At 39.0% G+C, this 15556-nt stretch overlaps 1 protein-coding gene across 1 annotated transcript in view; it reads left to right on the top strand.

The window, feature by feature from the left end:
* Positions 1-1171: 1171 nt before the first annotated feature.
* LOC136880360 (27 kDa hemolymph protein) overlaps positions 1172-15556 on the top strand; it is a 92426-nt gene continuing 78041 nt past the window's right edge. The window contains exon 1 of the mRNA XM_067153295.2: positions 1172-1308. Within this exon, the coding sequence (XP_067009396.2) occupies positions 1272-1308 (37 nt within the window). The 5' untranslated portion in view covers positions 1172-1271. The remainder of the gene's footprint in view (positions 1309-15556) is intronic.

Below are 15556 nucleotides of genomic sequence, written 5' to 3' on the forward strand. Positions count from 1 at the left end.
GTATGGGAGAGAAAGTTAACACAACCTGGCTACAATGGAAAGAAGTTGCATTGGTCTTGTGTGACAAGAAAATGCTGATTTGACTGAAGTCCAAAATCCTTTGTACCCAGCAATGCAACACTGCGGCTGATGAACATTTTATCCATTACAGATAAGATGCAGGAGCGTCGACTCCATTTGTTTGGAGATGTAGTCTGTGCTTCACAGAACACTCTCATCAGCATCGCCCACCACGTCAAAGTCTATGACAGACCAAAACAATGCTGGAAAGACATTGCATGCTAACTTGAAAATGAAAAGAAATGAAATGGCATATGGCTATTAGTGCCAGGAGATCCCAGGATGGATTCAGTTCGCCAGACGCAGGTCTTTTTATTTAACTCCCGTAGGCGACCTGCGTGTCGTCATGAGGATGAAATGATGATGAAGACAACACATACACCCAGTCCCCATGCCAGGGAAATTAACCAATGATTGTTAAAATTCCTGACCCTGCCGGGAATCGAACCCGGGACTCCTGTGGCCAAAGGTCAGCATGCTAACCATTTAGCCATGGCGCCAGACACTTGTAAATTACTGGCCTTCTCCCTAAAGATGCACATATTTGTGCATATTGGCATTCCAATTCCAAGAATTGTAGACACATATTTATCCATGAAATGTAAAATTTTTTATTGGTAATGTATCATTCTTTGGAAAACAAATAGGGGATGGGGATTAATTATGGCTCATATGGTGTGGGTCTGCCTTGGGGATCTCTTGGGGTTGCTATGATCTCTACACCAGGATTTTTCCAACAAAGCACTCTCTAAGCATTTAAGAGATATATATCTACAAACATATAAATTCCCAAATCTATGCCCCAAGACTAACATATTTAACCAATGATCCACCTACTTCATTCAACTTCTAAGAAGTAAAAATGAAACAACTTCTGTGGTAGTAGACCTTAAAAACATTTAACACTGAAAGAAAGTACAGCAGATTCACACCAAAGTACATGTTTCAGTGAAATTATTCAGATCACAGTTGTTAGAACTTATGCTTGCTGATCCTTCCTTCAATAATAATAATAACAGCTGATTTATAAAAAATAGGGCCCGCCTGCATCATTGATAAGTAAGGGACAAAGTTTACTTCCTTATCAAGAGGTCAGGTCTTGTTTATATTACTTGGTTGGAGGCAAGTAGGGTTCTTGACTTTTGTACAGCTCAATGGTCAGTACGAATCACATAAAGTAGTAAATGTAAGACTGCTTCTGCAGCACAAAGATGAAGACACTAATTTTACTCATTACTATCAGTTCAGGTATGCAAGTTCACTATATTTAATCACTGTTTTCTCTCATTCATTTAATTAACCCAAGAAAGTTCATCAGCTACTACATTTATTGTCAATAATTAAGAGGCAAATATTACTGACAGATTTAGTTATGGAACACAACTCTGAACAGTTTATTCTCTGCTAAAAAATGTTGTAAGAGATGTTAAAAGTGAGTTATTCTTCATAAAAATAGAAGAAACATGAGAAATAATAGAATGCTCTACTAACTCTACATTCCATTATTACAATGATGACCTATATGGGTTTGTAATTTCAAAATTAGAATCCTTTAGATTCAAAATCCTCAAAAGACCATTGTGCACATTTAACATGAATTTTATTATATTATACATATCTTTACATATATTGTATTACTTATAATTGCTTCTGGATTCCCCCATGTATATTCTGATAATGTACATTGTAGAATAGAGGGTTGTTTAATAAACACCCTGTACAAGAAAAAAGTGACTTCTTCAACAATTAATCAAAGCGGAAGTAGGAGATTTTGAATCTAGAGGATTCGTAATGAATTAGAAGGGAAAGTATATCTTTGTTTGAAGTTATAATCAGAAACATCTTGGAATTTTCCACATAGGACAGTCCCTGTTAATATGAAGAATGGATCAGCTGTGAAACGTGTGACATTGGGGAACTCCTGGCTGGCAACAGAAGTTCACAGTTAATCTTGCTATGCTAGAGTGAATATCTTATAAAATACTATTTATTTAGGTACTTAATGTATATTTATTTTTCACGATCACATTGTACTCGAAATAAACTTTCAACATATTAAGTCATGTTCAGTATATATAGTACATACTGAAAAGATGTTAGGTACAGAACAAAGATGGCTAGCTGGGCACCAGTGGGATCCAAACCAACAACCTACTGATTTTGCTACAGTTGCTCTATCCAACTTAGGTATGGTGACCTAGATCATATTTGTTCTGTTGGAAAGGATCTAACAAGTCTGGCACTTCTGCCATCGGGAGGTTGTGGATTCGTATCCCACTTGCGTTTGGATAGCCATTTTTGTTCTGTATTTAACATCTCTTCAATATGTACTATATACTGTACACTGAACACAACCTAAAACATTGAAGGTTTATTTCGAGTACAATGCGCTTATGAAAATTATATTTGTTGACTCGACCCACAATAGGTAACTTGCACGCATTCTACAGTTTGATGGCAGTAGTGTCCAGCTCCTTGGCTGAATGGTCATTGCAGTGCTCTTCAGTTCAGAGGGCCCCAGGTTCAATTTCCAGACAGGTTGGAGATTTAAACCTTAAATGGTTAATTCCCTTGGCTCGGAGATTGGGTATTTCTGTCTCCTCAACATCCATGCAACTCATACACTACACACCACACTATCCTCCACCATAATAACACACAATTACCCATGAATGGCAGGTGCAGCTTCACCAGAATTTGTTTTTGTTTGTTTACAATTTGCCTTATGTCACACCGAAACAGATAGGTCTTATGGTGATGATGGGATAAGAATGGCCTAGGAGTGTGAAGGAAGTGGCCATGGCCTTAATTAAGGTACAGCCCCAGCATTTGCCTGGTGTGAAAATGGGAAACCACAGAAAACCATCTTCAGGGCTGCCGACAGTTGGATTCGAACCCCGCAATCTCCCATGTGCAGCTGTTTAATGTCGTACTATCTCAGAGAGGTTTTCTATGACAAACTGATACAAAAGGACTAGAACTGGGAAGTAAGTGGCTATTCCCTTAATTGAGGTACAGCCCCTGCATTTACCCGATAGAAATGGGAAACCATGGAACACCAATTACAGGGCTTCCAGCGGTGGGGTTCGAACCCACCATCTCCTGAATGCGAATGTACAACTACATGGCCCATGCCTACATATTGTTTCCTAACAGAAAATTGTGCTTTTTATTTTCTCACAACAAACTCTATTTTGTGGTCATGAGGAGACTTCTCAAGGAGTAGATTATTTATTAATTTAAAACTCTAGTACTGGCAGTCTTACGAGCAAACATATCGATGCAAGTAGAACCAAGATTCACTGGAAAGAAATTATCAATTTCTCAGCCATATATGTGAATCAAAATCTACTCCTGGCTACAGGACCATCTGATTTAAGTTCTAAAACTCAAGAAATTTTTGAAACTCCTTATATGGAGTATAGAAAATTTGCATTTTCAGGGGGAAATGGCAAAGATACTTTTAGGGGAGTTTTCCAGATGGTATGCAATATCATCTAGAATTTCTTCTCTTTGTACTGAATGTTATCTTCTTATTTCTAAATTCTTGTTGTACAAAATTTATTAACCAGATGAACACCAGGGAATTTGTCTTGAAATAATTGAATTAATTTCCTAACAACTGGGTTGGATTATGTATGAACATATGTGCTATATATGAACACCCGTTGAAGGATAAAATAATTAGGCCTGTTGTTTTCGGCTTCATCTTCCTCCACTGGTCAGAAACATATCTACACTTTCTACACTTAGTATTGATTCTCATAAAAGACTGTATACTTGCTGCACCGCATATCCATTATGCTGGGCTCACTCCTCCTTCCCATCCAACATCCTAGGTAAGGGCAAGCTATTCTCTCACTGAAGTTCTCCACATACACATTTCCTGTATAATGAACTCACCCATTATACATATCGTACAGTAGAGTCTCGATTATCCGACCTAAACGGGACCTGGAGTACGTCGGATCACCGAAAATGTCGGATAATACAGAACAACTTTGAGAATGAAGTGAAACAAACAGGAAGGCTATAATCTAGTACTAAAACAATGACATGTTTTACGGTACTCTATTTATAAAATTATCAATTCAATTGTACAGTGCATGCAGTATTGAACGAAAGCATTCCAAATGTCTTACGAAAAGAAACTTGTCAACAATGTCTGCTTGCCTGCTGATCCACGTTTACTTGCTGCGATATCGCACCATCGACGAAAAATCTACACCTCCGTTGCGCCTGCTTCCGTCTGTTGTTCAGCATGGGTTAAGGCCATTTCCAATGCACTTAATCATTCACTCTGAATCGTTTTCTCATTTTGCTCTGCAATGCCTCGTTTTATCATCCTCTTTTTCATTAGCTTTCACAAAATCAATAATATCAGACTCAGTTAGTTCAAACAGTTGATCTTGTGCACACCACTTACTCACATCTTCAGTCGTAGCATCCGCACAGCCAGGAATGCAATTCAGTAAGGGCACAATATTTTCCATGTCTCCTTGTACCACCTCCTTTCGATGTTCAACCTCACTCAACAATTTGTTCTAAGACTTTGCTAATGTCGTTGTTTCATCTTCTTCCCAATACTGCCGCTATCCAGTCGATTCGTTTCAACTTTTGTATCATGTTGCCATTTTCCATTTCATGTATCAGGGATGAAAGGATTTCCCGGCGATATTTCCTCTTCAATGTTCCCAGCATAACTTGGTCCATTGGCTGGCATAAAGACGTCACGTTAAGAGGGAGGAACATGACTTTGATGTCTCCACTTCTAAGTTGCTTTTCATTTGGGTGTGATGGAGTGTTTAGTAGAAGAAGAGCTTTTCTAGGGAGATTGTTCGAAGCTAGATATTTTTCTACATCTGGGAAAAACTGTGTAAAAATCCACTCTTTAAAGATATCAGCAGACATCCAGGCAGCCTTCTGATTCGTGTAATCGACTGGAAGAACATTAACAGAAATGTTTTTAGAGACCTTATGCTTCTTTGCTTTACCGATCATAAGCAATTATGCGTTTACATTCCCAGTAACATTACTACAGGAAAGAACAGTAACTATTTCCTTACTGCGCTTGTAGCCAGGTGCAGACGTCTCGGCTTCGGCTGCGAGAGTTTTTGATGGCAGCACCTTGAAATTTAGCCCAGTCTCATGACAATTAAAAATCTGAACACCGGTTAATCCTCCAGCAAGAATTATTTCCTGAAATTCCTTTTTAAATTTCACAACCTCATCAGATTTAGCTGACAGTTTTCTCTACAGCTATTAAGCTGCCTAATGCCGTACCGTTTTTTCCACCGATCATGCCACCCAGCACTAGCAATAAAATTGGGGTCCCATTCATTAAACTCCTTCTGGAAATACACAGCCTTTTCATGCAGAATGGGGCCAGATATTGGCAGGCAATTTTCCCGGTGTTGAGTGAAACAAAGAAATAGTGCTCACCTACTTTTTCGCACTCACATTTTTTCATTGCTTTCTCTGCTCTGGTAGAGCACCACTTTTCAATTTCTTCCCTCTTTTTTCCCTCTTTTTTTCCAGTCTCCCACTGTAACACGTCCAGCACCATAATCTGAAGCCACTTTTTAAAGAGTTTACCCTTTGTCCAGTCTCTTTAAAGCACTAAAATTGTCTTGCATAGAAACAATCACTTTCTTCCAAATACTCGCCATACTCACAGAGGATATGAAAACTATAACATCCGCATCCAACCAATACTACAATGAACAATGACTGAAACCTCACTGCACCTGTCCTTGAGGAAAAAAACGATCCTACCACCAGCGGTCAGGCCAGTGCTTGTCCCACGGTCGCACCTTCTACACCGGGTCTCCCTGAATTTAGTCTCCACCAAAAGTTCAAATTAAGTCTACCAGTGTCGGATAACACGGAATGTCGGATAAGCGAAGGTCGGATGAGCGAGACTCTACTGTATAATGAAATATGCTCATCTACTGTCCGCATTTCCCTAGCCATATGGTTGGTAGTTTTACATATTGTGAATTCAGTGTTGTGTTGATTTCTGCAATTATGGTTCTCACAACAGAGGAGAAGGTGTTTATCGTGGAACATTATTTCTGGGTGAATGGAGTGGGAGTCAGAATGGGCTGAGTTTGCTTCATGGTAAAGAACAGTACAAGGAGTGATTTAATAAGGAGACCACAAACAACAGAACAATGTTGGCTGTCACTGACAAGTTCCATCATGTGGGATCAGACTTATGTCAACAAATGTCAACAAAAGGGGAGAACAGGGTGCCCAAGAACCGCAAACGAGAATTATGGATGACTTCTCCAACAGGTGTTACAGTCCCCAAAGCCTTGTCTAAGATTAACATCACTGAAACTCAGTTTGAGTGATAGGTCTGTTCGGCAGATGTTTAAAGAGCTGGGTGGATTTGCATACTGCATTCAAGTTGCTCAGAGTGTAATAGAAAGGGATGTGTGAGCCTGATTACATTATTGCAGCTGAGTGTTGTCCATAATATAAGAGGATCCACATTTCTTCTGCAACATATGGTTTTCAAATGAACCCCTATTCACCTTCGTGGTTACATCAACTGGGAAATAATTTGTTTTTTATGGTTTGAAAGGCTTGATGTAATTGTAGACAAACCACTAAACAGTGCGCAGGTTTCAATTTGGTGCATCATGTCCAGTCATGGAATATTAGGCCCTTGTTTTGATGAGGATACTGCACAGAATTCAAAGCAGTGAGCTAAGTGGTCTTCAGAGACCTCATTATTACCCCATTCGTGCGGGGTTTGCAGCATCTTTGTCATACCAGAAACTAACCTCTCCAATGACAATGGATGCAGCAAGAGTGCAGCTATAGCCTACATCGCAGGGGAGTCGCTTACCCTTCTGCAATGACACTTTGGAGATTGCCTAATTTCTCGTGGGAACTCCATTCCCGTACCCTTCCTGCCCTCCGGATCTCACAGCCTCAGATGGAGCATGTTGAAAGAATCAGTTTTCAAGACAAATGACCTTCCTACAAATATTACCAAATTATGCAAGAAGATGTTTTTTGTGTCCTTTCAGCAACCTTAGTTCATTATGAACAACGTGTGACACATAATGGTACACATTTTGAACACATACTGTACCAATGAAATGAAATAACATTTCAATATCATTTGTTTTGCTGCATATAGTAGTAGATACTTAAGCAGACCTGTCCAACAGCTTTTTTTTTTTTTAACAAGTTGCTTTTACGTCGCACCGACACAGATAGGTCTTATGGTGACAATGGGACAGGAAAGGGCTAGGAATGGGAAGGAAGTGGTCATGGTCTTAATTAAGGTACAGCCCCAGCATTTGCCTGGTATGATAAATGGGAAACCACGGAAGACCATCTTCAGGGTTGCCGACAGTGGGGTTCGATCTTGATTTATGAATTTCATAATTTGCCTATTTTTTATATATGTCGAATGTTGGTCTTTATAGGTTCCATTTGTAAAATAACAGCACTTTCCTCTAATTGTGAAATGAATCAATAAGCTTGACACATGTTAAATTATGGAATATATATGTGATTCAGTTCTGGCCTAACTTCTGGAGTTTTCTCCCATCAAATGCCGTAAGACTGTGGTGGTTCCTTTCCCTTTTTAAGGCTGGTAAAGTTGCTGGATGTTTGAAATGCAAGTTTCTTGGCCGTTTGACGAGTACGAGTACGAGGCAAATTATGAAATATAACGCAAGAATCAAGGCCAACATGTTTCTGTGTCACTAAACACACTGACTATATTACTAGACATTCATGTGCTTTTAGTAAATGATAAGCATTCAATTTATTAGATATTTATGTTTTATACAATACATAATCAACATAATATGAAACTTGTAATTTTATGCAAGAAGGAAATGACATTTAATCATTAGATTTAAAGGCCAACCATACACGGCATATTTAAATATTATCAATATCTGATGTTATATAAGACAAATTGTTATAATATTTTACCACATAACAACGCAAGATCCAAAGCAATAAGTATTTTAGACTTTAAAGTACAATGATTAGACTCTAAAATATATTAGTGTGTTTATGTAAAATATTTTATAGAGATCAACCCGCATTTAAATTTTGCCTAAAATAATATCACTCCAGCAATAAGGTATAAAGATGTAACATGATATTTTATTATAATTATCACGCAAGTTTTATTTATCAAATTTTACTGATAGTCTGTTCACGATTGTACATAAGTATAAAAGGGATTCGATTCAACAGAATAAGCAACAATACCTAAGATAAATGCTTAATCAACCCAAGGATGCATTCTGTCAGCCCAAGGGCATGTATATAATAGACAAAGTTTTGTAATTTTAATTTTTAATTTTAACACAACGCTTAGAAATTTGTTAGTTTTTAAGATAAGTTTTCACTGAAAATTATGAAACAATATATCATGAAGGTCTTTCAGAGGTATAAGTTAGAAATGAAAATGTGATTCTGATATAGCTGAAGATGACCTATGAAGGGTCGAAACCGGTCCTAGATTGTGATACTTTGCAAGAAAATAAATGTATTGATTAGGTGGAATTTTTCTTTCCTTTTATGAAGAGTGGGGTTCGAACCCACTATCTCCCGAATACTGGATACTGGCCGCATTTAAGTGACTGCAGCTATCGAGCTTGGTGCCAACAGCTGGAAACTTCAGATGATGATGATGATGATGATGATGATGATGATGATGAATAGTAGATACTATTCTAGCCATTTATTATATAAAGTGGTGGCAGATTAGTGAGAGTATTTAAACTCTGATTCATTCTTCATTACATTTAATACTAGAACTTTCAGAATATAGTACTTATTTTTAAAATGAATAAAGCTTTAATAATAGTAAAAGATGCACTTAACATTTTCTGGATTTATGATTGCTTAAATGAAGATGTTCCTCAAAGTCTTGCAATCTCTTCCCTAACAATACATAGCTACTAAATGTGTACGATTGTTGTATATATTTGTGGCAGCAGTGGTGATTGATATTTTAAGAGGAAGTATAAAACGACACCCATCATCTTTTAACTCAAATCAGAAGAAAAAAAGGAAGAGGTCTAATTCTGCAAAGAATAAAGTTATCGGCAAACGAAAGGGAGGAGCCACAAACTGACTAATATCATCTGGGATGGAAGGGAGCAAATGTTAACCAGGGAAGGTTGTATAGGAAAGTTGAAAGTAAGGAGGATGGTACAAGTAAGACTCAGCTAGGAGATCCGAGGTTACCAAACAATACTCTCAAGGTGTGAGCCCATGGGATTTACCCCTTTTAGTTGTCTCTTACAACAGGCAGAAGATACCGTGGGTATATTCTACCACCACCCACAGGGGGAGTTGTTGCTGCATTATGTACAACAAAAAGATGACACCAGTTTCAATGTTCAAATTCTCCAACTTTGCAGGGTCAATTTTAAATTACTTTCATTTTCTTTTTTCTTGCACACTTTAAATGATATTCTCTTCTGTTAAGACTGGTTTGGTTCCACAGTATTTCTCATTCTCCCACGTGGGAACATTCACTTCATAAAGTTCTCCTTCTAGAAGTTTGTAGAAAATATCAATGAACTCAACATCAAGAACAGTAGCGGTGATTAGGGGGGGGTGAGGGGGGAGAGCAGTCACCCCCCACTTTGTGGAGAATTTTTTTTTCACTTTAGCCAGCTGAAACTAGGAATTATTAAAACAAGCAATTCGTAAAATCTCTGTTGTATTATCAGCTAATTATCTTTTTTAATTATTAAGAAAATTATTAGCAGAAATACGCAAAAAATATTGTTCGTTGCAGCTAACCAATTTGTACAGTGCCACAGCAAGTAGTGGAGACTTTGCATGTGTTGTGAGGAAGGATAGCAGGGGTATATTTCTTGCCAAAGTCTGAGATTTATTTCACCTGCTTGCCGCGTGCATTCGTCAGTTTGGCAGTCTCTTTAGTGTCTGTTAGTTTGTAATCAAATACTAAATTATTTGAATTCTGTAATCATGTCATACTTCTATTTAATTGTAAACATGTGTAATATTGTACCTTTGGTAAAAGTTTTATTGTATAGTATTGAATCAAAATCTCAAAAAAAATGTTATTGCCGCACTTATGTTGGTAAACTGTCAACCTTTGCCTCTCTATCAAAATTCGCTCAGAGAACATCAAAAAACTTGCTATTTTTTAGCTTTTTTCCTTTCTGTTTTTGACGTATATACCTCACCGCTACATTCCACAAACCGGGTAGTTTTTGTTTTGTGTACAATTTTTTGCCCCTCCACTTCTAACTCCCAATCGCCGTTACTGATCAGGAATAATCCCTGTTAAATTATTTATCTTCACTGCTTGAAGATTCTAAATTAACTGAATGATCAGTGAATAGATACCAACTCCACTTCACTGTTAATTGAAGGCCACACATTTTTCCCAAACACTTCTGTAGAGTAGTGCTAGCTCTCCATAAAGTTCCATATTGTGCTCTTTGGAATGCAGTATTATGCATGTTGAGTGCTTGCTACATCTTTAGCTTAGCCTCAGTGGAATTGTTTTCATATTCATTCAACAAGAGGTATAAAGTGTATGAGAGTAGTGATGCTTAATTGATTCTAAAATTATCTGATCCATAGGAAGGATGAAAACTGCCACACTGGGTGGAGAAAGACAGGTTGTATATTGCTTGGTCTCAGAGAGATAAATTGGAGGCATGATTGGTGGTGATGATTATTGTTTTAAGAGGAAGTACAACTGGGCAACCATCCTCTATATAACACTAATCAGAGAGAAAAAATGGAAAGGATCCGATACTTCGAAAAATGAAGGTATCGGCCAAAGAAAGGCAAGGACCATGAAGGGCATGAAAATGAGAGACTTCCTAGGCCTCGATAGGGAACACTATCAATACAGGATGGATTTTAGTGGAAGTTAATTTCCGCTAATTTCTTTCTTCACTGCTGGTATGAATTTATGATGCAAACATTAGAAAAGTCTGCCTGGTAATCTTGATCACTAAATCCTTATGATACAACTCCATGATTGACTATTTTGAATCTCATTAGTTGGAAAATGTTCACCATCAGAATGTTGGTTGGCAGGGTAAGAGATGTGATAATATACAATTCCTACATTGCGTGTCAAAACCCTGGGTTCAATTCCAGACCTTTCTGCAGTGCTTATATGGAGTAAGGGCATATGACACTATTTGTCTGTTGGATGGGGTCGTTGAGATTTGAGCAGAACTTCTGCTGTATTCAACACCTCATCATATGCTCACAACACATAACACGCAGTCATCACGCTGGCACAGAAATACATAAACTCCCATAATGATCTCTGCCTGGGGCTGATGACCTTCAACTTTGCTTCTGAAGTAAGGAGTAACTAACTCCTTGACCAAAGATGGTGTGCACAAATAAATGATTACAGACCACCCATCATTTTGACCAATGGATTATGTCCAAGTGCCTGGGCGTTAGAACAAAAATCCACACCTCATCAACAGAAAAATTCTGAGTCTGTCAACCCTTTCTCTTAAGGCAAAAATGTATGGCACAAATTGCAGGACACCTTCTTTATACATAGATGAAGAAATTGAGTTAACTGAATATGGGTCCGGAAATGCTTTGTTTCCATGTTACACCTAATTGTCTCCAACTCATTAATCATGGGAAACACACAAGAACAGAACATATCAGCATACCACATGTAACTGTTTCTCACAGGAGATGTTTATTATGCCCTCTGTGAGCTTTGATACATGCTTGCCAAGGTCATACTGATCAATGGAACAGTTGATGTTACCTGTAAACAAGCAATGACGTAAGTCGCATGGCAACAGGGACATGTAAAACAAAACACTGGCAGTGCACCTAAGATAATGACACCATTACCAGACGTAACCAAGAGTGCATGTTTCTCATGATTAATGAGTTGGAGACAATGAGGCGTAACATGGAAACAAAGCGTTTCCGGACCCATGTTCATATATCATAATTTCTTCGTCTACGTGTGAGGAATGTATCCTGCAATTTGTGCCGTACATTTTTGTTACACCCTGTATATCACTACTAGTGTATTCAACTCACTGTGTTGAAAACATTATGATTGTTCATGTTTTCCAGTCACAAGGAGTAAAGCTCATGGCACCGAGCATAAAACATGTCATCAAAGTGACACATCAATTTTTGTTCTTTATACTGACAAATATTTTTTTATCCTTGGCAGCAAGAACTTTTGAGGAAAACATTTTGGAAAAAAGATTGGTATAATTAGCATCGTACACTGTAGCAGAAGTTAGTTCTTCCTTTATTATAATTTTCACCTTCTCTTAAAACTCTTCCACATCTTTTTCATTTCTTCCATGACTGCCAACTGACATATGCCATGTGTTTTCTTCCAGTTTGATAGCCAGCCCTTACTTACTGTAAACCAATTTACTGCCACCAAGTTCTTTGTGAAACACCCTTGCTTTTTCTTTCATTGTCAGGCTACTGAGCATGGTTCTGCTCTATAAATGATGAAATCAAATTCTTCAGTCTTACCCTTTCTCATAAGAACTCACCATTTGTTTGGCCCCCGCACTAACAAAGCTGGTTTTTACATTTTTATGATACGAACATTGGCACATTCAACACGGTGTTCAGTAGTGACAGCTATTTGGGAATAATGTTGCCCTAACTTGAAATTTTCAATGTCTGCTCCAGTTCTAATATGGCATGTTTTAGTTTTGAAGCCATAATTGAAAGCTGTTTGTCCATGCTTCTGTTGAGCAGTATCATCACGGTTAACATTGTTAATCATTGCTGTATGGTAGTAGAAGGGATGAGGTTGGGCTGGCTGGTAAGTAATTAAGTCATGGTTGCTCATGTTGTACCCAAATATTCTTACATGAAAACTACAGTTGTTGAAAAAGAGGCTAGATGATTAGCAAATTATTAAGGACTAGATTAGCAAAAATCTAGAGAAATTCAAAATATACAGGAACCAGTAACTAAATTGACTGTATCATAAGTAAATTTATTCTATCAATATCACTGGCATAGCGTTTAGTAGAGGAAGTGTACACTTTTCTCATTTCACCCATAAGACGAATGAAAAGAGTGCTGATCCTTTCACCAGCAGCAGCACAATTGCTTGAACTAGCAGCAGATGAGACTTGTCATTAGTACACATTACATTCATGTCTTATTGGAATTGACTCGTTGGCTGAACGGTCAGCGTACTGGCCTTCGGTTCAGAGGGTCCCGGGTTCGATTCCCGGCCGGGTCGGGGAATTTAACCTTAATTGGTTGATTCCAATGGCCCGGGGGCTGGGTGTATGTGTTGTCTTCATCATCATTTCATCCTCATCACGACGCGCAGGTCGCCTACAGGCGTCGAACAGAAAGACCTGCACCTGGCGAGCCGAACCCGTCCTGGGATATCCCGGCACTAAAAGTCATACGACATTTCACATTTCATTGGAATTTATATTGATCTCTATTTTTTTATTATTAATACAACTTCCCCCATGAGGAGGCTGCCACAAGGACAAAGTATGTTGACTACATAGTATTTTGTCTTCTAAATTACTGGTGAGTTTGCTAGTGTGCCAGATAGAAATAACCATCACAAGGCTCATGAATAAATTTGGAATGAATATGGAATGTGGCATGACGCATGGTTCTTCAAATGTTATACAGATGATTGCGGAGTATGGTTACTGAACCTCATATTGCAGCGATAGCGATGTCGTGAAGTCGTGTCCGGTTGAGAATGAGAGAACCCCATAGCTGTACAAGAAATTTAGGGATTGTGCCTCGAGCTCCGATCATGAGTCCATGGATGGAAATATTGTCTAGGTGAAATAAATCTTTATAGTAGTTCACGGTTGGCTGGTAAATCGTCTTCTTCTCGGCGTCCACCTCTTCAGCGTGGCCAACATGTGACTCAAAGCGTATTGTGGGATCTAAGATTAGTCCTTGCTTGCTAGCTGGTTGAAAGGCTGTCATGTCGATACACCTGTTACTCCCACCGGTAGCCTGACCAGAGATCTCTTCATGCACCGTGAAACCGTGATCCCTCAGCGAGGTCGCGATCACGTGTCATATTGTATGATGGCATGAATTTCTTAATACCTCCCTGTGAGGATAGGCACCCAGGACATAGGTAAGAGTTTCATGCTCTGTGTGGCAACGCCAACAGAGGGTGATGTCCTGGGACCTTCCCAGCATGGAGCGAACGGCGCACACATTCGCTGTCATCTTGATGGCCTCTCTCCATTCCGCACAGGATAAGCCCAGGTGATCTCTTATCTATTTGTTCCCTTGTCACTCTTAAGAGGTTTAGGCAGTTTATATTATTGACGTATTCATTAGTGAATAGTGCGAGTTGTGTTATGTCTTACATCGCTATTGAGCTAGAAGACAGCAACATGCCCACATGTTTCATACCTGACTGTAGACCTGGATATGACAGATAGGCCCCCTAAAGAGAGCAGTGTTTTCCTGAAATGGGAGAAGGCTGTCCAAAGAAAAGACAACAAACTGACTCATAATTGTTTTGTGTGTGATATTCATTTTTGGGATAACATCTTAATAAAAGTAGACTAATTTATGATGAATGGTGAAAGAGTGGAAATTAAAATCATAAGCATTCCCCCATATATTTCCTATTCTGCCCCAAATCTCTCTCTACTACAGTTAAGAAACATAACTCTCCCGGAAGGAGACAATCCACACAAACAAATGTATCTAATAAAGCCATCATCAGAACATTAAATATCAGTACGTATGCTTAGCAGTTGAAGATAGCCTTGATGCCACAAATATTAGAAAAACCAGTGCCTTGTTAAAGAGGAGATTGAAGAATCAGAAATGTAATTTCATTAGAATAAAGAACAAACTAGATATTGTTAAAGCTAAAACACATTAGACTGAAAAAAAATCAGATATACACTGACTGACAGTGACAATGCAACACCAAGGAGGAGTGGTTCGAAAGGGATGAAAGTTGGGGAAAAAACAGAGACGGCACGGACAAATAATTGATATTTATTTCAAACCGATATGCAGGTTACACAATGCGCACAGCATCGACTCAGTAGGATGTAGGACCACCGCGAGCGGCGATGCACGCAGAAACACATCGAGGTACAGAGTCAATAAGAGTGCGGATGGTGTCCTGAGGGATGGTTCTCCATTCTCTGTCAACCATTTGCCACAGTTGGTCGTCCGTACGAGGCTGGGGCAGAGTTTGCAAACGGCGTCCAATGAGATCCCACACGTGTTCGATTGGTGAGAGATCCGGAGAGTACGCTGGCCACAGAAGCATCTGTACACCTCATAGAGCCTGTTGGGAGATGCGAGCAGTGTGTGGGCGGGCATTATCCTGCTGAAACAGAGCATTGGGCAGCCCCTGAAGGTACGGGAGTGCCACCGGCTGCAGCACATGCTGCACGTAGCGGTGGGCATTTAACGTGCCTTGAATACGCACTAGAGGTGACATGGAATCATACGCAATAGCGCCCCAAACCATGAT

The sequence above is a fragment of the Anabrus simplex genome, chromosome 1 (genome assembly GCF_040414725.1).
Source record: "Anabrus simplex isolate iqAnaSimp1 chromosome 1, ASM4041472v1, whole genome shotgun sequence".
NCBI classification, from domain to species: Eukaryota; Metazoa; Arthropoda; class Insecta; order Orthoptera; family Tettigoniidae; genus Anabrus; species Anabrus simplex.